Source organism: Staurois parvus, unplaced genomic scaffold (assembly GCF_062004578.1).
Source record: "Staurois parvus isolate SC_StPar_1 unplaced genomic scaffold, SC_StPar_1.0 ptg000126l, whole genome shotgun sequence".
NCBI classification, from domain to species: domain Eukaryota; kingdom Metazoa; phylum Chordata; class Amphibia; order Anura; family Ranidae; genus Staurois; species Staurois parvus.
In genome coordinates, this window is record NW_028317922.1 from 390,706 (window position 1) to 413,196 (window position 22,491).

General features: G+C 46.8%; 1 protein-coding gene across 1 annotated transcript in view; it reads left to right on the forward strand.

Moving 5' to 3' along the window:
* The window catches only part of KLHL30 (kelch like family member 30), a 38,613-nt gene that overhangs the window by 13,317 nt on the left and 2,805 nt on the right, over positions 1-22,491 (forward strand). Inside the window, exons 2-7 of the mRNA XM_089672330.1 lie at positions 293-1,115; positions 5,223-5,379; positions 14,899-14,985; positions 16,130-16,285; positions 16,397-16,585; positions 19,373-19,518. Coding sequence (XP_089528456.1) covers positions 345-1,115; positions 5,223-5,379; positions 14,899-14,985; positions 16,130-16,285; positions 16,397-16,585; positions 19,373-19,518 — 1,506 coding nt within the window. The 5' untranslated portion in view covers positions 293-344. The remainder of the gene's footprint in view (positions 1-292; positions 1,116-5,222; positions 5,380-14,898; positions 14,986-16,129; positions 16,286-16,396; positions 16,586-19,372; positions 19,519-22,491) is intronic.

The following is a 22,491-nucleotide window of genomic DNA, read 5'->3' on the forward strand; positions in this document are numbered from 1 at the left end:
GTTACTATGCAGAAGGGAAGCTGCTCGGCACAGGACCCAGAAGCTTAATGTTATTACTGTAGTGGCGCTGACTACAACATTGATTTGCAGCTTTTACTGAAATCATTCCGTTCTGTGATATGCATATTTACATTTTCCAAAAGCTGGACCAATGTAACTATGCAATGAAAGTCATACCTAGAGTTCAGCTTTATGTATCATGCTGTCATTTTTTTCAGATGCTGAAGGTTGAAGAACCAGTCAGTGGTTCCTTTACACATAATCACTAATTGTCATGTTTTCTTTTTTTCAGAACTGCTGGTCAATGTTTGTCCTTCTGTGGTGAAGACTTTTAAGAACAAAGCATGGTGAGGAACATTGATGATCTGGAATTCTGCCTCCCATCTCACTCAGATTCTATACTGTCTGGCCTGCAGTCTCTTCGTTTCAACCCTCGACTCTCAGATGTCACTCTTATGGTTCAGGGACGGGAATTTCCTTGCCACCGGGCAGTGCTGGCGCTGTGCAGTCAATATTTCCATGCCATGTTCACTGGAGACTTCCAGGAAAGCATCTCTGCTCATGTGGAGATTAAAGAAGTAGACGCAGACCTAATGGAGACATTGATTAATTTTTGTTATACTGGCCATCTCACCATTAACCAGAACAATGTAGAGGGGCTTATCCGTATTTCCAACCAGCTTCATTTTCCTGCTGTGCGAAAGGTGTGCATTCGTTATTTGCAGCAACAGATGGATGCAACCAACTGCCTAGGCATCTGGGAATTTGGAGAAACACATGGCTGTCCTGAGGTGACTGCAAAGGCTTGGTCTTTTCTACAGGAGAACTTTGAGGCAGTTTGCCAAGAAGAAGAATTCCTACTTTTGCCTTCAGAGCATTTGCTTCGGTACTTGGGCGATCCTTTGCTACAAGTGAGAGAAGATCAGAGTCGGGCGAAGGCAGTACTTCTGTGGGTGAGACAAGATGAAAAGACTAGAGCTCCGTACCTGCCAGAGCTTCTTAGTATAGCCAGACTGTCAAACCTGACAGACCTCTGTCTCCAAGAGCTGGAGGCTGAGCCATTGATCAGTGGATCAGAGCCATGCAGAGCGCTGATAAGAGGAAATCTTGGAAAGGTGTGTAATGACATATATGCTTTCAGTGCAAATGTTTTGGGTCACATTTACTTACCACAATAAAAATATTAATGAGACTTATTGATATATAATCACTGTTTAAGGAAATAATTTTCTAGTATAAACATGTAGTCAGTCCTAGTGTAGGGATTGGAGGAAAATGTAAAGTCTTTTCCTGGCCTATACTCATATCACAATACTAAACTCTGCCCTTTGACCCCACAGAATCACCTTCTAACTAATAAAAGAAAGTGAGTTCTGCAGGCCAAAATTATTTTTTGGTTTTTGCTCCAGGCCACCTTCTTTTTTATTTTTTTTCTACGTTTCATCACTTTCTTGCATCAAAGTAAACTGCCTTCCTACTGCTTTCTCATCCATCCAGATTTAGCCTTTCCTGGATCTTAGGGGACTCTGATGTTGGTGACAACTTCTAACTCAGGGGTGTTTGGTATAGTGTAGCCTAATTAGCTGCTTTATTTCATGGCAGGGTGGTGGGCTCTTTTTGGTAATGCCTGTTACTTTTTATGTTAGTTCTGTGTTTCTACTTAATTTCTTATTTCCCTTTTTTTCCTATTTCTAGAGTGCAGACTGTGCCCTCTGTTTCTACTTTCTGACTTTCACCCTCTGATTTCCTACTCCCTGAGTGTTGTGGCTTGTGAGCAGGCAATGCATTGGTGTGCGTGTGTCCCTATATGGCAACAAGGGTACATGTACATGGTGGCTTGTGGCAGCCTAGGAATGACTGTAGCGCCAGCTTAAATTCCAGAGCTGGTTGCCATCTATCTCTTCTGTGGTAATTGGGTGGCTTGTCTGGTTCCTCTTTTTTCACCTATACTTTTACCCAATTCCTCTAGGCATATGAGGAGGTTTAATATTTCTTTCACATCTCTGGTAGCCTTTTGTTCACCTATTCTCCTTTGTTTGGTTTTCCACCTGTACCCTTATATTCAGGTGATGGTTTCTGGGAACATGACCTTCTGACTTTTTGCCATTGGTCTTAATAGCCTTTGCCTTGCTTTTCAGATATGAGTTCACCACATACTGCTTCTGAGGCACTTCTGAATCCATTAAAGGTAGGGGAAGCTCTGTGATAGTGTTATGGGCAGTAAAATAGTGCTTTTATTTCATGGATCTAGTACTTCTTTTGTAGCAGGGAAAGCCCTAAATGAAAGCATGGAACTGGTCCTCATCACCTGATTATGAAATACATGGATCTTCAAGTTCTTATCATTCTTGTGGCCATGGAAGTAGTCGCTCTTGTTATTCTTGCAGTAGTCCTATATGTGTATATTCTACTCAGGGTCAATGCTCTATTCTGCTGCTGCCCATCCGGGTAAATTGGTGTGTATCGATTGTCCTAAAGAAGTGACTAGAGACAAAGAGGCAGATTCTTTGAAGGTAAGCACACATTCAAAAAGCTACAGGAGACAGCATGAGGCAAGTTGCTTTGCCAATGGCAGCATCATCATAGGCAAGTAAGCCACCACCCTTTCCTGAACCAAAGCCAGGTCCACAGTGGACCTGGCTCACATTTGTTTGATCTTAACCTGGTAACTCCCTTTACGATGGTGTTTAAGAGACCACTGAATAGAAAGGGAAAGCCTCTAAAAAAAGAAAGGTTTGCCCTTATGTCGAAAATGAAAGGGTTTACTGAAAAGGAAAAAGCCACATAAGATTAACTTACAGAATCATGTTTCAAAGTTATATCCTTGGACTGCATTGGATTTTACTTTATGGGATTCCTTTCCGGCAGTGGATGCAGCTTTACTATCATTGGTTGGGTCACATATCTCTGAATTGATCTGTTACATTCAAGGATCCAAAAGATCAAAGAACAGATTCAGTCTTGATAAAAATGTTTACCCTGTGTTGGGTTTAGCCTGGCACTCTACAAAAACCCTGACATCGGTCTATCAAGCAGACAAGGCTTGGGATCCAATATTGACACAATATCTAAAGAGACCTCTTGCATTGTGAAAGCTATATCTCATATCTCCAAACAAGAGGTTACCAAAAATGTTCCTCTTCAACAGGTGGCAGCTGAAATTTCCCAGTGAGCAAAGGTGCTGTCAGTTTCCTACCAGCCGGGGACAGGAAACCTTCTGGCAAGACCCCCTGAGTCAGGTTTTGCTTGATAACAATGAGTGGACAATTAACAGGACATTTCTTAGACTTATATTCACAAAACAGGGGACTCCTTTGCTTGACCTGCGGGCATTAATCAGAATTTATCCTCGGAGAAAGTACTTATTTCTTCTAACATCTAAATTTGGTGTTAATTTCTCTTTTGCAATTTCTTTTGTGCCGTTAGAAGATTGTTCCATCTGGTTCCTGGTGTTAAAAGCTATTGTTTCAACCCCCATTACACCTTGGAGATAGAGGTGCTATCCTACAAGAAACCTTTTTGTAGCTTTCTGAACAAAGTTGTTCTGCGACCTCTCCTAGACTTTAGTTCGAAAGTAGCATCTAATGTTCATAGCAGCTGTGAAGCAGTTCAAGGCTTCATGACATAACAAATGAATGTAAAATAAACATGTATTTCTACTTTTAGGATTTGCAACATGAATAGGCTCAAAAGGCTGCACTCTCACATTGCTGGAAAAGCATGAGAAATGGTGGTAAACCTAAACTCTGTCTATGAAAATAAAATATCAACATAAACAGATGGCAGGTTGATACTTGCCACTAAAACCTCTATTGTAAATAGTACAAACTAAAGAGGTGGATGGAAACACAAAAAGGTCTATTCTACAATAACAAGGTCTTGATTGGAAGACCCAAGTACAGGTGGGTCATAGTCTAGATGAGTGATATCCAAGCAACTATTAAGGAATCTTTAATTACAAACAAAAACTTATAACAGCGAGTAACAGAAATCAAAGTAAAAAAATTAAGGCTGACCTGCTCCTGAGAATAAAGGTTACTGGCCGTATAATCCATATTGCTCTGGTACTGGAGTCAGGCCTCTTCAATGTCTCCAGACGTTTCTAGGGGATCCTCAAACCAGGAGCAGTGGCTAAATGATTTTTACTATGAGCATTAGCTGAATGGGAAACCATTAGCTGCACGGAAATGACCAAGAGCTGCACCAAAATGAGTGTTAGCCAGGGGCGGACTGACCATTTGGAAACTTGGGTACTGCCCGAGGGCCCGGGGTCAGTAGGGGGCCCCATGAGATGCCCCTGGTACCTTTTTCATGGGCTTTTTTGAGTTTGGGTAAGGACACAGGGGGCCCCTATGATCCCCTATTGCCCGGGGGCCCCATGAGTTGTCAGTCCGCCCCTGGTGTTATCTGTATTAGTTTCCTGACAATAGCACTCAGCAGGCACATTAACAATTTTGTTAGACACTATCAATCAATTACCGTACAAGACAATTTGTAGCTCCAAATATGTATTATTCAACTATAGATAACCATATTTTCCTGTTGAATTATAGTTTTATATCAATAAGCATAATTTTTTGGATATTGAAAAAATACTGCTATGGAGAAACTTTTTACATTAACAATGATGAAATGTAGAGGTGAATTAAACAAGCTATGACCTGCAGTGACCTTTCACAACTCATTAGTATTGATATCTGTACAGGTTGAGTGCACATATCACCTGTCTATGCCTCCCGACCTGGGTCACTGTTTGGTTTCCTTTCTCTCCCTGGACTTAAATCCTTTGTAACCTGTCACCTTTCACTGGTGTGTTAACCTGCTGAACTTGTGTTATTTGTGTCATCACACGAGTTTAATCTCTCGCACCTCAACAGACATTACACCTGGATAACTTCACAGGGCTGTGCTACCCAGATCACCTGTTCATGTTATCATCAGACACCTAACTGATCTCCCTAACTGTATCGCTTCTCAAACAGCACCTGTTATCAGTTACGTCTCGTGTCATATTCCACACACCTGTCACCTTTCAAATGTGTGTCACTTCTCACAGCTATGAGTCTTTTGTTACATGTGCTAACGCTGGTAATTATAGATGTATTATTAAATGCTGCAACAGGATTATAGACAAGGGCAATGAAAAGGTTATAATAAGATGTTAGACAAATGGAGGAGAAGGTCACACATGGTTTAATGTAGTCTTTTCTCTGCACTTGCAGGTGACAAAGGGACAAACAGAGCTGGCCACAGCATCTCTCCAGCAAGTGCTAGTGGTGGTTGGTGGAAAGGTGCTGGAGGAGGAGGAGGATGAGGATGAAGATGATGAAGAACCTCTCAGAACATCATCAAACTTTGCCTACTATAATCCTAAAACTAGTGAGTAAGAGCCCACTGTGACGGAGGGTAGGCAGGACAGAACACACAGAGTAGATGGCAAATGCACAAAGCTTTATTGAGACAAAAGGTGACAGTCACTCAATATGGGGGGTTTGCCGGAAGGGTGACCTCGGCGGCAAGAGAACAGCAAGGAGGGGCTGAAACACTTATAGACCAGTACAGGGGACAAGGAAGAGTCTCTGTAGCAGATTGTAATCCAACAGGGGGAGTAGGGGGTCAGCACGGGAGCAGTTCAAGTAGAACAGGGAAAAGCATATGCCCACGGGTCTGAAGGGTGCCTGGTCTCCCAGGGGTAGGAAGTAAGACACAGGTACCTGTTGAGGTCTGGAGTAGGCGGGTGGTCTCTCCTGTTGGACTGGGGTCTCCGGCACTGGCAGGCAATCCCCTGGATTGGGGTCTCAGGCACCAGCAGGCAATCCCCTTGGACTGGGGTCTCCGGCACTGATAGGCAATCCCTGGACTGGGGGTCTCAGTAATTGGCAGGCAATCCCCCTGGACTGGGGGTCTCAGGCACTGGTAGGCAATCCCCCTGGACTGAGGGTCTCAGGTACCGGCAGGCAATCCCCTTGGACAGGGGTCTCAGGCACTGGTAGGCAATCCCCCTGGACTGGGGTCTCAGGCACTGGCAGGCCATCCCCTTGACTGGGGGTCTCAGGCACCGGCAGGCAATCCCCTGTACTGGGGGTCTCAGGCGCTGGCAGGCAATCCCCCTGGACTGGGGGGCTCAGGCACTGGCAGGCAATCCCCTGGACTGGGGGTCTCAAGCACTGGCAGGCAATCCCCTGGACTGGGGGTCTCAGGCACTGGCAGACAATCCCCTGGATTGGGGTCTCAGGCAGGCTTAGGTGCAGTCCCCCCCCCTTGACTGGGGGTCTTGGCAGAGTCTTAGCCACAAGGGGCCCGCCGCAGCTGGGCTCCCTCTTTTGGCTGCGCAGTGGAGGAGAAAATGACTGGAGCACCCGGCATCAGCTTCTTAAGCTGATGCAGGATGCTCCCTAGTCGTCTGTGTAACTGGGGCGGGCTGGAGCTGGTGTGCCGCATTGCCCGGCCATGAGGCACGCCCCCTGGACACAGGCCGCGCTTCTCGTGAGCGTGACCTTTGTCCAGGGACGTCCGCAAGTGCGGGAACTTCCCGTGCCCACGCTGCGGATGACAGGGCTGGGGTGGTGTCAGTGAGACGCCCCAGCCCGGAACATCCCTGCGGGAGGTTCGCACTTCTCCGCGGAGAGGTGTGAACCTCGCCACCCTCTCCTCTCGGGCCATGCCGGAGGGGGAGAGGATAGTGGCTGGGGTGGTGAAAACCGCACCTCTAATCCATCTGCGGCAGGATGAGAGGTGGAGGGGGGGTCAGTGGACAACCGGGAGAAATCATGTTTGAAGACAGGGGACACAGTGAGGGGGCCCCAGATGACACTGGGCCCCCTGGGGACATCAGAAGGACCTGGTGCAGGAAATTATTTAATGTAATTTGGGGACATGTAGCAAGCTGGCAGGGAGGGGGGAAGCTACAGTAATTGAATTTGGCCATTTTGCAGGGTGAACACGGAGGACATACAGTGATCGATTCTGAGGGATGTTTGGTACAGGGAATTAATAAGGGGATTAAGTAAAATCAATAATTGGCAGGGGCCCCTATACCGTGATACCCACTTTATAATATGAGACTAACCTTTGTTATTTTACACATTATAATGGTTAGGATTGCTTGCAGCATTCAGGTCAGATATAGCTAAGGCCCTGGTCTCCATAGTTTTACTCTTGCATTGACTAAAAGCACAGTAAAAGTAGTATATATATAGTATATATAAAGTAACATATAGCACTATTGTCTCAATAAACAACATATAGGAAATGAGATACCATGCTGAAAGTTTATTACAGCTTTATAGTTCTCTTTATCACCCTTAGTTTGTCCATGACGTTGGTGCTATCTAGAAATATATCATTCAATAAACAGACAAAATCAGAGATTATCAGCAGCTGTTTTTCCTCATGGATGTCAGCAGTACCAGTAACTCTATACCAGTGTCACACAGGATATTCTATCACTGGAAAAACTTTGGTGGAATTCAACTTGCGTCATTACCACCCATACCTGCACTGGAACAGCAATAAAGGAAAGATCTTCCATTCAGGATACATTTTCAGATGACAGCTGCCTAAGAGGGCATTTTTCTCACTTTGGAGAGATATGAGATATGAGAGATTGAACTTCTTGCTGTGTCTTTGGAACAGGAAGTTAACCAAAATCTCCCCAATGGAACACTGACAGCAATAAAAACTTGTGTGAACTGAAGGGACCAGGTGACACGCAATCAATTTAAAAGTCCATATATCCTTTATTCTTGATAGAAAAGTCACAACCAGTAAAAAGAAGGTAGCCAACCCATTTAAGGGGCAAAAAAACCCCTTTCATTAATTTTCAAGCTCTGTGTTGGATCCTGAGACTTTTAGAAAAGCAACGTTACTGCTCAGAAGCAATATCCATCCAGGAAGTTATTTCTCAGCCCATACTGAAACTCTAACAACCTAGTTTGAGCTCTGATGAAGGGGGATTTATTGGCCCCTGAAATACGTTGGTCACTTTCTTTTCACTGGTTGTGACTTTAATGTAAAAATAAAGGATATATGGACATTTGAATGAATCGTTTGGCACTTGGTCCCTTTTGTTCATACAAATCTCCTGTTGGGTTAGCCAAGCCTAAGCCGGTACCGATCACTGACAGTGTCCATTCATAAGTGAAACATAGTAAACTGTGTTTTCTATGCTTAAGTCTATGAATGCACAGGGAGCACTATTCCTGTCTATTCATTCTGTGCTGCTGAGGATGCAGAGAAGGAGATTAAGGGATGTGTTCCCATTCTCTGTCCCAAAGGTCTGTTTAGACCCCTGATATTTCATCAAAGCCCCCCAACAGGGCTCCTAAAACAATACAAAAAATGATTAGACACTGAGGGGTTGATTTACTAAAACTGGTGAGTGCAGAATCTGGTGCAGCAGTGCATTGTAGCTAATCCGCTTCTAATTTCTGCTTGTTTAATTAAGCTTTGACAAAGAAAAGCTGGAAGCTGATTGGTTTCTATGAGTTGCACCAGATTTTGCCCTCTGCAGTTTTGGTAAATTAACCCCTAAGACTTAATTGCAACATATGTAGATCTTCGGAAACATAACCCTTTACAGTATGACGCTCATCAGTGGGAATGTTTATTCACATTTTTGTCCTGAATTTCGCACATCTGTGTAGTCCTCCATTGTGGAACTTATCTATCTGGGGGCTCACCAGCTACGTGTTGATAGTTGTGCAATTTTATATATCTGTGTTGATATACTATTATGTGACAATTGACTGTCACTGTTAAGATCCGCCAGATGGTGCTGCTGGCTGCCCACTTGACAGACCTACCCAAAGCGTGGAGTCTAAGTCCCGGTCTGTGCTTTCACCAGGGCCCCTGATGGTGGGGATGGACTTGAAACAGACCAGGACCAGGTCACGACCTCTGAGCAGGCCCACCAGTGGCAGGGGGAACCTCTGGGGATGTATTGGTACCGGTAGAGCCAGATGTGAGGAGGACGGCAGGGCCCAGCAGGATAGATTGCGAGCAGTGGTCCCGTGGGAGAGGCGTGGTACAGAATCGGCAGGCGGAGAATCGTCAGGTCACTCGCAGGGTCAGCAGGAGAAGTCAGTCCGTAGATAGGTTTAACAAGCCAGGGGTCAGGATGGGAGAGAGTAGAGTAGTCAGGACAATCCGGGTCAAAATGCAGGAGAGAGTAGAGTAGTCAGGGTCAATCGGGATCAAAAACACAGGTACAGGATGCAGGAACTCAGAAGACCTTGCGGCAATCAGTGACAGTGCAGGGCATCTTTAAATATCGCGCCCTGCACTGTCATTGGCCGCCCAGGACGCGCCCCCGGGCTGTCATTGGCCGCCCGAGGCGCGCCCCCGGCTCCCACTGCGCATGCGCGGCGTCCTGTCATCCGCGGCTCGCCGGGACCTAGTGCTTGTATCCCAGCGTGAGCCATTGCCAGCGCGCATGCGCCGGCCGACAGGACGCCGTGATCCCTGACATTGCCCCCCCCCTATGGGCACCCTCCGGGAGCCCCACTGATCTCTCCACCGCGGATGGCCACGAAAAAACTCCCGGATAAGCCTGGGGCGTGCACATTCTGGAGGGGTTCCCAAGAGTTCTCCTCAGGGCCATAACCCTTCCATTTTATTAGGAACTGCGTCTGGCCCCCCCTCTTTCGGCAACTGAGAATAGATTCCACCTCATATTCCTCTTGTTCACCTATGGTGACTGCCTCGGGAGGTCTGGATTGGCGATCTGGGAAGGAATCAGGTCTGGACGGTTTCAGGAGAGAGACATGGAACACAGGGTGTATTTTGAAGGATTCCGGGAGCCCGAGTTCGTAGGCCACTTTGTTGATTACCCGTTTAATTGGAAACGGGCCAAGGTACTTCGGTCCTAACTTCCTCGAAGGACACAGCATTTTCAGGTTGGTCGTAGCCAACCAAACCTGATCCCCTGGCTGGAGCAACAGCTCTCCTCTTCTCTTTCTGTCGAACGCCTTCTTACTGTCTTCTTGGGCTTTAGTGATGGCCTCCTGAATAATCTTGTTATTGACAGAAAAGAAATGCAAAACATCTTGAGATGCGGGTACCGGATTTTCAGGCATTAGGTCGGGGAGAAATGTAGGATGATATCCGAAATTGGTATAAAATGGTGATTGACCCGTAGCTGAGTGGATCGAGTTATTATAGGCGAACTCTGCAGAAGGTAATAGTGTTAGCCAGTCGTCCTGAAGGTAGGAGGTGTAGCATCTTAGGTACTGTTCCAACGTTTGATTGGTCCTTTCCGTTTGCCCGTTGGTCTGTGGATGGTAGGCGGATGACAGTGACAGTTTGATTCCTAATGCTTCACATAAGGCTTTCCAGAATCTCGATGTGAACTGGACTCCCCGATCCGACACTATGTCCTCGGGAATCCCATGTAGCCTCACTACTTCCTTAATGAATATCCGGGCAGTCTCCGGCGCCGACGGGGTCCTTTCCAGGGGCACGAAATGGGACATTTTTGAAAAGCGATCCACGATCACCATTATAGCTGTGAAGCCTTGAGACGGTGGGAGTTCAACTACAAAATCCATGGCAATCATTTGCCAGGCCCGTTTGGGAACCGGTAATGGACGCAGTAATCCCCAGGCCTTGCTTCGGGAGGGTTTGTTCCTTTGGCAGGTGGGACAGGACTGGACGTAGCGCTCGCAGTCTTTGACCATGTTTGGCCACCAGAATGAGCGCTGCAGTAGCTCCCGAGTCTTCGTCACCCCAAAATGCCCCGCCATTGGATGGTCGTGGCAGTGCCCCAGGACCAAAGTTTGAACCTCCTCTGGTACCACGATCCGATTTTCCTTCCAAAGCAGACCCTCACGGTTCCGGAGAGACGACCCAGGCGGGACTGGCAGTCCAATGGAAGCGTCAATCAGTCTGGAGCGAAGTTCCGTTTGCAGGGCGAGGAAGCTTCCGGATGGCAAAATTGTGTCAGGTAACACCGTATCATCGGGGTCCTCAAACATACGGGACAGAGCGTCTGGTTTCGTATTCTTAGACCCAGGTCGGTACGTTATATGAAAGTTGAACCGAGAGAAGAAGAGAGCCCATCTCGCCTGGCGTGGTCTCAGTCGTTTCGCCGTCCTTAAATACTCGAGGTTCTTGTGATCCGTGAATATTAGGATTGGGTGCGTGGCTCCTTCCAGGAGATACCTCCATTCTTCTAGAGCGGATTTGATGGCCAGGAGTTCCCGATCTCCAATATCATAATTGCGCTCCGCCGGAGTCAACTTCCTGGAGAAAAACGCCACAGGATGCAGTAATTCCTTGGTCCCACTCCTTTGGGAAAGAATCGCTCCTACCGCGTTTTTGGAGGCATCTACCTCCAAAACATATGGAAGAGAAGAATCTGGATGGCAGAGGATGGGAGCGGAAGTAAACAACTTCTTGAGCGTGTCGAACGCGGTCTGAGCTTCGGGAGTCCAACTAAAACGGAGTCCTTGTTTTGTCAGTTGCGTGATTGGGGAGACCAGCCCTGAGAAGTTCCTGACAAAATTTCTATAAAAGTTTGCGAATCCAATGAAACGCTGTACCCCCCTCTTATCAGTGGGTGTTGGCCAATCTAAGATCGCCGTGACTTTCTGGGGATCCATCGCAACCCCCGCGGGAGAGAGAACCAGTCCCAAGAACGTGATTTTACACTGTTCAAAGCAGCATTTCTCTGCTTTGGCGTAAAGCCCGTGTTGACGTAAACGTGCTAAGACCCTTGCCACATGCTCCCTATGAGCCTCCAGTGAGGATGAAAATATCAGAATGTCATCTAGGTAAACAACCACGAAGACATCGAGGAAATCACGAAAGACATCATTGATAAAGTGCTGGAAGGTGGCCGGTGCATTACAGAGCCCGAACGGCATCACCAAATATTCGAAATGACCGAATCTCGTACGAAAAGCTGTTTTCCACTCATCCCCTTCCCTGATGCGAACAAGGTTATAAGCCCCCCGCAGATCTAATTTAGTAAAAATTGCTGCTGATCCTAACCTCTGGAGGAGCTCGGGGACTAGGGGTAACGGGTAGCGATTTTTTACTGTGATCTTATTCAGGCCACGGTAGTCAATACAGGGCCGTAATGATTTATCCTTCTTTTCCACAAAAAACAACCCAGCCCCGGCCGGGGACGTGGACGGGCGAATAAATCCCTTCCGTAGATTGTAATCAATGTACTCCCTCAAAACTCCTGATTCTAGTTCGGATAAGGGAAAAATGCGACCAAACAAAATCTCAGATCCCGGTAGGAGGTCTATGGGGCAATCGTATGAACGATGCGGGGGAAGAATGTCTGCACCTCGCTTACTAAACACATCTAGGAAATCATGGTAGGCCGGAGGGACAACCTGCGAAAGATCCGTATCACCATCCATGCACAGGAGAAACCGGGAAGACACGGGCCCTGGGACGTGGCAGTGATCCCGGCAGTACGGTGACCGAAATTGAACCGTTCCCATCTCCCAATCAACCTGGGGGTTATGGGCCCGCAGCCAAGGGAGCCCCAGAATGATTGGGAAAAGGGGGGACGCGATGGCATCCAGACGGAGGAACTCCTGATGATGGTCAGCCATCGTGGTAAAAATAGGGGGAGTCTCCTGATCCACCACTCCCGACCTTATGCTAGACCCGTCTGCCAGGAAGATGTTAAACCCCCTTTCTTTGGTCTGGAGGGGAATCTTTTGCCGGTGAGCAAAAGTAAGGTCGATGAAACAACTACATGCTCCCGAATCAATGATTGCGGTCACCGACAGGGTTCTTCCGGGGAGCTGTAAAGACACAGGTATTGCCAGGTAACTAGGTTGATCACCCCTTTCAGTAGGTAAAGGAAAACAGGAAGCGGACTTACTCATTTTTGCAGGACAGGAGCGCACCTGGTGACCAGCTTCCCCACAATACAGACATAGGTTCTGCGATCGTCTCCTCTGACGTTCCTCGGCCGATAGAGTGGAACGGGCCAGTCCCAGTTGCATGGGTTCCGAGGTATCCCCTGCTTCCGTGCTCCGGGTATGGTTCCCTGGGTTTGGAACTGCTTCCCTCGGTGGAATCCATGCCAACCTTTGACCCTGGCTGCTCCTTTCCAGGCGACGCTCTCTCAGTCTGCGGTCAATTAGGATGGCCAACTCTATCAGTTTCTCAAGAGAGTCCGGTAGACCTACTCGTGCTAATTCGTCCTTTAGCGACTCAGACAGCCCGATGCGGAACTGGTGACATAGTGCCGCATCGTTCCATCTGGTATCTCCCATGCAACGCCTAAAGTCAGCCGCATACTCTTCGGCTGCCCGGCGGCCTTGCCGCAGAGAGTATAGCGTAGCCTCTGCAGAGGCAGTCCTATGGGGGTCGTCATATAAGACAGCCATGGCCTGAAAGAACCCAGTCACGGAATCAAGATGGGGGTCGCGTTTCTCCATCAGGCGATGAGCCCAATCCTGGGGCTCATCCTGAAGGAGGGAGATTACAAACCCCACCTTGACAGTCTCGGTGATGAATGTGCGGGGCTGCAGGTCAAAAAATAAAGTGCACGCGTTCCGGAAGGTCCGGAAGCGGCTTCGGTCTCCACGGAATCGGTCCGGCAGGGGAACGCGGGGTTCAGGAGCTAGGGGTGTAGCAACTGCTCCGGATGCTGAGGTAGCGGGTGACTCCGCAGTGGCGGAACTAGGAGCAGGGGGAGTCTGGGTGGCTAATATCTCTAAGCGGTCTTCAAGACGGGTGCAGCGGCTGTGAAAGTTCTGGACGGCCTGGGTTAGAGTCGCCAGATGCTGGCATATATCCTCTAGGGACGCCGGTCCTCTTCCTGGCTCTGTCATGGCCGCAAGGTACTGTTAAGATCCGCCAGATGGTGCTGCTGGCTGCCCACTTGACAGACCTACCCAAAGCGTGGAGTCTAAGTCCCGGTCTGTGCTTTCACCAGGGCCCCTGATGGTGGGGATGGACTTGAAACAGACCAGGACCAGGTCACGACCTCTGAGCAGGCCCACCAGTGGCAGGGGGAACCTCTGGGGATGTATTGGTACCGGTAGAGCCAGATGTGAGGAGGACGGCAGGGCCCAGCAGGATAGATTGCGAGCAGTGGTCCCGTGGGAGAGGCGTGGTACAGAATCGGCAGGCGGAGAATCGTCAGGTCACTCGCAGGGTCAGCAGGAGAAGTCAGTCCGTAGATAGGTTTAACAAGCCAGGGGTCAGGATGGGAGAGAGTAGAGTAGTCAGGACAATCCGGGTCAAAATGCAGGAGAGAGTAGAGTAGTCAGGGTCAATCGGGATCAAAAACACAGGTACAGGATGCAGGAACTCAGAAGACCTTGCGGCAATCAGTGACAGTGCAGGGCATCTTTAAATATCGCGCCCTGCACTGTCATTGGCCGCCCAGGACGCGCCCCCGGGCTGTCATTGGCCGCCCGAGGCGCGCCCCCGGCTCCCACTGCGCATGCGCGGCGTCCTGTCATCCGCGGCTCGCCGGGACCTAGTGCTTGTATCCCGGCGTGAGCCATTGCCAGCGCGCATGCGCCGGCCGACAGGACGCCGCGATCCCTGACAGTCACTTTATGGGGATATTACCTAACACCTAAATATTGGCTCTTAAATTAACCCTGGATCAGGAAACACTTGTCTCATTTTGTGTTGTAACCCATTCATTAAACATTTTATACAAGTTTTGAAAGATTGGGAGTGCCACGCTAGCTTGTATAGTACATTATAAAGAAATTTATTTTGCAACAGCCAACACGTTTTGGGGGCTCAGCAGTCCCTCTTCATCAGGGCTAAAAAAACAGATAATGTAGGCACCTGGATTGGAAAAGCACTTTTCAAATCCAGGCTCCTGCATTATCTGGTTTTATAGCTCTGATGAAGGGGTTGTGTCAATGTGTTGCTTTTCCATTCTGACATGTCTTATGTCTATGACAGAAATGTGGATGGCTCTCCCAGATTTCCCAGATTATAATAAATGGGGATTCTCCGTCACCTCCTTGAACAATGATGTCTATGTTACAGGTCAGTATGACAGAACTTTGGGAAGAGTAAAACCTGGATTAAGCTGTACGTTTTGTGTGTGAATAATGCTTCCTGTTTCAAGTATACTGTCTGAATGGTTTATCCCTGTAATGGCTATAGAGACATATAGGGGATCAAAACAAAATGTCCATCCTATCAATTAACATTTAGTCTGACGCAGGTGCCCTAAGGGTATTTTCTTAAAATCATATCTGGCACAAAGCCTGTTTTGTTGTATGAAGCTGTCAAAGCAATTTGAATAGGATGGAACTCAGTTTTAGTGTTGGAAACCTTTGTAACATTATAATATCTGCTTAATTGATTTACTGAGTTATAAACAATCATAAATATCCATACACAGCTAAATTAGGGCTTTTCATATGCAGAATATTTTCATTGACAAGAATGACTGTCCTTTTGACTGGCAGCAACCTGAATGTAGCAGACATCTGTCACTAACAGCATAATTCCAGGCATGCTGCTACACAGTTGATATAAACATATGGGTACTGTTTTACCTGCCAAATGATTTTCAGTTCTGTTCAGTTGCTCTTGTGAGCCATACTTTTCTTCCAGACAGCACAGACAGATCCTTGACCTTCACTAAAGGCACAGCACAGCTTGATTTGGAATACTAGTTGAGAACATACTCCAGCTGTCATTTCCCTCTTCAACAGTAGTGTCCATATTGGTAATTGAGACTCACTGGACACAGGGGTGGTTTTGTGTGGCCCAGTAGGATTTGCCCTTGTCATGTTGCAAGTAAATCAACAGCAAAGGTTCCTTCGAGGGCTAAGGAGCTCCTGGATTAAGCAGCTATACTGATTGTATGACATAGCACATCCCCTTTAGCTAATTTTTAAAAGTACACTTTCTTGTAGCTTTTAGATCTGTTTTGGCTGCTACTCTCACTGTTCAATCCAGGGAAGTCAGGCCTCAGTAACAAAAATTAAATTAGTTTCGAAGAGGCCTGCTAATATACATAAAAATAACATTCCTTGCAGTTTGTCTTAGTAAGAACATTGATATTTACAAGGTTCCCTTTAACTGCTTGTACTCCGTTTTCACAAACATGAACAGTAAGTTAACACAACAGTAATCCACGATATAGATTTTCTTACTGTCATACTCTTCTATTTCCCAGGAGGCTCTCGAGGTTCTCGAGATGATTCATGGTCCACACGTCATGGCTGGTGCTTTGTGTTAAATGAAGGATTATGGAAGCCATTATCTCCAATGATAAATCCACGCACCAACCACGCTAGTGCCTCTTTGAATGGGGAGGTATATGTCATTGGAGGTCAGATATCTCAGTTCATACAGTAATTGTAAAAAACCTCTGGCAATGATCAGCGTTCCCCATAGTATTTAAGTAAAACCACTGGTGTTCAATTGCATATTCTGTTCACAGGAACTCTGCAGGAAGCAGTGGAAGTGGAGTGTCATGATCCCTACAGTGGCACATGGTCAGCAGTAAGCCCTGCCCAGAAGTATGTCAGCAACTTTACTGCTGTTGGCTGCAGTGGAAAGTTGTATGTGGTTGGCTCCTGTGCTGTAAAGTACAATGCATTAACCCTTCAATGTTACAATCCATCTACAGGTATGACTCTTATTTTAAAAATAATTTTTATAGTGATTTTTTTTTTCCTTTTTGAAACACTGACTTTTGTTTAAAGTGTAATAAAAAAAATCTATTTAGTACATCTCTAAAATACTCATACGTGAATCTATACTTAATTTTATGTAAGTGTCATGCTTACCCGTAATGCAGGTGGTCAGAAACTATAGCTGGCTTCTGTGTTCTTTACCTATAGCAGCCCCCTTTCCCATACGACAAGCAGACCTACCGGTACTTATACACAATACTATAGTGCCTGGCTACCAAACTGGGGCAGGCATAAACTGAGCACAGCAAACAGGTACTTGCAGTTGGAAGACAGGTAGAATGGTTCAATGACAGTCCAGGTAAAAGGCAGGCAAGGTTCAGAATAGTCAGGGTCAAATCAGGGCAGACAAACAAGTGTAGCACTACCCCCTTGGGAGTTGCTGTTGAATTCGGTCCCCCAATAGTCCTGCACAGCCAGGCAATCTGTATTCTCCACACAAGCTTGCATTCGGGGTCAGAAATCAGTGCTTGAGCTTTTGTTTTGTTATTTGTTAAGGGGATTTAGAACTGGGATAGATTAAGGGGGATAAAGAATGGCCAAGGGAACCAACAACTGAGGACAAACTTCCTGGCACTATTCACAAGCTTTCTTCTCTTCCTAGATTAAATTCTCCACTTCGCCCAGCATCTGGAGGTTCTCCTGAGCAGGGGATCTGGCTCCTGTTCCTTATAAATAGATGAACAGTCACTAGTAAGAGGCTAATCTGGTTTCCCACCAGAGTGCTCCTTCTCTATCTGCCCAGGGGTGCAGGTGTACTCACTCAGATCCCCTCCTGTACCGTTTGCAGGTTGGCTGCTGCTACCAGGCCTGTCAGTTGGGCCACTCCTTCCCTGCCATACAGGGGCTACTCTCTCAGGGGGCCAGTGAGTTCCGAGTTTTTCTCCTTTCCAGCTCCAGGCTCGCAGGCAGTCCCAAACCAACTAGGCTTCCTGGCAGCCTCCTTCCTCACAGACTTATCTTCCTCTCAATTCTCCCCACTCTATCTTCCTGCTACTGAGCACTTTTAAGGGTGTCCAGCCCGTTGCCATCCTCTTGTTGGATTGGCTAGGACCCCTCACGAGGGCAGCCAGACACTCTGCAGATCCACCCACTGCCTCCAGGACCTTCCTCTAAAAGCCTCAAAGCAAGGGGAAATTCCAGAAGGGCTGGCCTGCAGAGCCTTTCAGCCCTGACAACAATTTGACCCCTGTGGCTATTACACCTGGGCTGCTACTCAGCCCCTGTCTAACCATTAGGATCTAGCTCCCCTAGCTAAAGTGGAAGAGTGCTACATAGAGAGCTTAGAGCACGTGTTATAGAAGCAATATCACAAGCATGAGAAGGTAGGCTTGGCTGGTTTGGTCTCCACCAAGAAACTGGCCATATCAATCACCTTGCAAGTGGACAGACAGAATGTAACACAGCCAAACCAGGATGCTGGAATGAGACCAGCAGCTTTGATGGAGCAGGAGCGCTACACGCTCCTGACAGTATCAATTCAAATGTAGCACTGTGATACAGTACAACAAATATGAGCTGAAAAAGTGCAATAAATTCCATTACAGACATATATAAAAATAATAATAATAACATATCCACCCATTGTCCAATTTGTGAAAATAAATTAAAATATTATTACAGATACTTATATAGCGCTGTCAATTTACGTAGCGCTTTACATATATATTGTACATTCACATCAGTCCCTAACCCTCAATCTAATGTCCCTAACTTACATTCATACATACACAAAGTAGGGCCAATTTAGACAGGATCCAATTAACCTACCAGCATGTCTTTGGAGTGTAGGAGGAAACCCACACATGCACACTCTAGGCAGTAGGTGCCATGGCTGGGATTTGAACCACCAACCCTATTACTGCCAGGTGGAAGTGCTAACCATTTAGCCACTGTCTAACACAATCCCATTAAAAAGATGGGACTTAGTGGTAACAGTGATATTTGGAACAGGACTGGATGGGAGAGATACTGTACTTACAAATTTATGTAGTGAGGAAAGATTGCACTTTGATTATATTTATTATGTTGTTTAAAGAAGAATTCCAGGGTTTTTTTCCCCATACAGTGGGGCTATGCCCGCACTGCATAGATTGACTGCTCGTTTTGCCTAGGGGTGAGGGGAGCAGAGATATACTTACCTAATCCACCAATCCTCCAAATGCAAGCCTGGTCCCTGCACGCTACCGGTCTTGTGATAGAACTGTTCCTGGTGCCATCATGCCCATAGCCCGGTTCTGGATGTGAGAACAGCAGAAACAGTCCACCGCTGGACGTGGGGGAGCACTGTTTTCTGGAGGATCAGGTAAGTGTAGCCTTTCAGTGCGCCTCTGGACAAAATGAGAAATTTACCCATAGCCCCACTGCAACTCTGCAAAGAATACTCAATCACATGCCAGTAAAACAAAAAAAAACAGCATTTTTGCTTGCAAATGATTGGATGATAGAAGCCAGCATATCTTCCCATCATTTACTAAGCATTGGAGCAGTTGCACTTGCAGAGTGCACCGTCTATTTGCCTTTAGAAAACACTAAGGTCTTTTAGTTCAACGAATTCTTCATGTTTACAAATCTCTGCAGTAAAATGTATTTTGTACATATCTGGTGCCCGAATTAGCCATGAAAGTCTGTGAAATGCTCTGCATAAAATTATATTAAAATATTATGACAGACAAAGATATTTTTGGGGTTAGGGATGACTTCATTTCCTACTGTTTTTACAGATAGCTGGTGTATTATTGCATCACCATTTATTCCAAAGTACCTCTCCTCTCCTCGCTGTTGTGCACTGGGGGGCGCTGTCTATCTTATTGCTGACAACACCAAGAAAGTTTACATGTATCTCACAGAAGTGAATCTGTGGAAGAAGGTAAGCATCACTGGGTGAAGGCAGAATGTGTTGTTAATTTGTTTTAGGCTGGAGATCAGGCCTACTAGACATAGCCAGATAAATACACCCTTACAGAATCATCTTCCTCCTCAGAGCTGACAATGCAGTATAATACATACAGTATTAGGGCCGTGGATAAGGGGATACCACCAGTCCTCCTGTGCGAGGCCCACGCAGCAGGGTGAATCGGATGTGGGCAGGAAGGGTGAATGGGGCAATTACTGGAACCAATCCCCTGTATGGCTCTCTCTGCAGCAGCTGAAAGCTGGGTTCTTCTCCCCCCCCGTTCAGCTGCTGCAGAGAGAAACATCCAGGGGATCGGTTCCAGTAATTTACCAGCCCCTTCCATTCCTGAATAAACACAATGAGTGATCGGTACCGATCACTCGCTATGTTCATTTATAACTGAAGCATAGTAAACTTTTTTTTTGTGGGGATGGGGGGGCCTGCTAGGTTGAATGTATGGGGCCCTGTGGTTTGGGGGGGGCCTGTCAGGTTGGCTATAAGGGGCCTCGTGGATTCTAACAGCAGCCCAGGACAGTATATGTGTCTTCCTACTGGCTGCATTTACCACCATGGCAAACACATACTGTAATGCACACAAAGTGTGATCTACAGTAGCACACGTTGATCAGTAGACCTGCAATCTTGTGGCCCTTGTGACCTTTGTACTATGTGCAATGCAACTTGTGGTTCTCATAGAGGATGCATAGCAGTATTACAGAGGGAAATACAGTATATGTACAAATGCATCTTTTATTGCTTATGTACAGTTGTGCTCAAAAGTTTGCATACCCTGGCAGATATCATAAAATTTTGACAACTATATTGAAAATATGACTGATCGTGCAAAAAAACCCCTGTCTTTTATATAAGGATGGTGATCATATGAAGCAATTTATTATCACAGTTGTTTGGCTCCTATTTAAATCTTAATGATTGCAGAAATCACCCAAATGACCCTGATCAAAAGTTTTACATACCCTGCAATGTTTGGCCTTGGTACAGACTCACAAGGTTACACACATAGGTTGCAATCAGTGTCTGTGTATAAATAGTCAATGCATTTGTTAGCTCTCACATGGATGCACTGAGAAGGTTAGATATTGAGCTATGGGGAGCAGAAAAGAACTGTTAAAAGACTTGTGTAACAAGATAATGGAACTTTATAAAGATGAAAAAAGATATCCAAAGCTTTGAATATGCCAGTCAGTACTGTGTAACCACTTAAGTGGAAAGTTCGGGGATCTCTGGATACCAAGACAAGGTCAGGTAGACTAAGAAAGATTGCAGCCACAACTGACAGAAGAATTGTTCGGGATACATAGTAAATCCCACAGGAAACCTCAGAAGAAATACAAGCACTCTGGAAAAGGATGGCGTGGTTGTTTCAATGATCACAATGTGACAATACGTGAACAAAAATGAGCTGCATGGTTGAGTTGCCAGAAAGAAACCTTTACAGTGCCAATGTCACAAAAAAATCTGGTTACAATATGCCTGACAACACCTTGACACGCCTCACCAGGCTTTTTTATGGCATTAACACTCTAAAGGCTTCTGGCATATTCAAGGTTTTGGATATCTTTTTATATTCTTTTCCATATGATTTATTCCATGATACCCCGGCAGGTCACAGGATCATGCTGCTCTGTACCCCAGGGAGGGGGGGCAATAGTGCGAATGTGCACCGCGATGTACGAGTAGAGTTGTGCTCTTACAGCAGCACACATGCTTGCCCTAGAAGGTGCAACCACCTCTGAGGCTGGCTACACCCCTTCCTCAAATTCTGCCCAATCACTGGTAGCCTTGCATAAAGCTGCACCTTGGGGAAGATCAGCACTCTAGTGGGAGCTACTTGAACACTGCTGGGGGAGAGGGTAGGGGGAGGGATCTGTCTGTGGCATGTACTTCAGCAGGACCCTTTCCTGCCGTCTTGGGCCCCCCACGGTGGCGGAACGCCAGGGCTCGGTTGCAAGTGTGACCTTTGTAACCCTGATAGTTCCGTCACTGGAACTGTAGCTATAATGTAGCTGGTTAAGTAGTTCCTAATGGCTAATTCTGTAGTGGTCGCAGCAAGTAGTAGCTGCAAGGCCCTCTCACAAGACCCAGTGACGCAGCAGCATTGGTCCCTTTGATCAGATGTCTGCTCACTCTGGGTTGACTAACTCCAGTAAGCAGTGCAGCCAGGTCCATATCCTGGCAGTGGCTCGGCAACATGGTCCTCTCTCTCTTGCAGTCTCCCCCACACGGTACTCATTGGTGGTTTTTCAGTGGCTCACTTTCTCTCTGGGGGGAACTATGACACATTCCTCTCACTAACTCCCCCCTGGGAACATTGCACTGTCTTGGTGAATTTTTGTCCAGGCAAATCTTGCTCCCTCCTCCTTTAAAAACAGGGTGTAGTTCAGACCCCATGGACTTCAATGAACAGTCCACTCCTTGGGACTGCATGTCCCATCATGCCCCTAGAGTCCCTCCTGATTGACTCCTTGTTCTGCTTAGGTGGAGGGAGGGGGAAGAGAGAGCTGGGATTACACAGAGTCTGCTGCTGATAGGAGGGGGGGGGGGGGGCAATTGGTCAGCAAGCACACAGACATCCTGCAGCTGCCCCTCCCCCCTGTCATAGCACAGCCTGAGTCCCAGTGTAGTAGTGTAGTTCAAGTAGGGAACAAGTGAGGACAGTGGGTGGGCACATCCCTCGACTACACTAATATGACAGGTAGGCCACATGGGCTCCTTGAAGCTAGGGGTGGGGTTGCAATTGAGACCTCTGATGTTATGCCCATGGTTATCAGGGTTTTTGGGTATGGATACTCCGAGCTCCAAGGTAAATAGTGGGGGGTGAATAATGTTGATACATGGGTTTGTATATGATCTGCCATGGTTTTAGCCAATAGTTTGTAGTCTTTGTTAAGTAATGATATGGGTTAGTAAGAATGGACAGCTTTA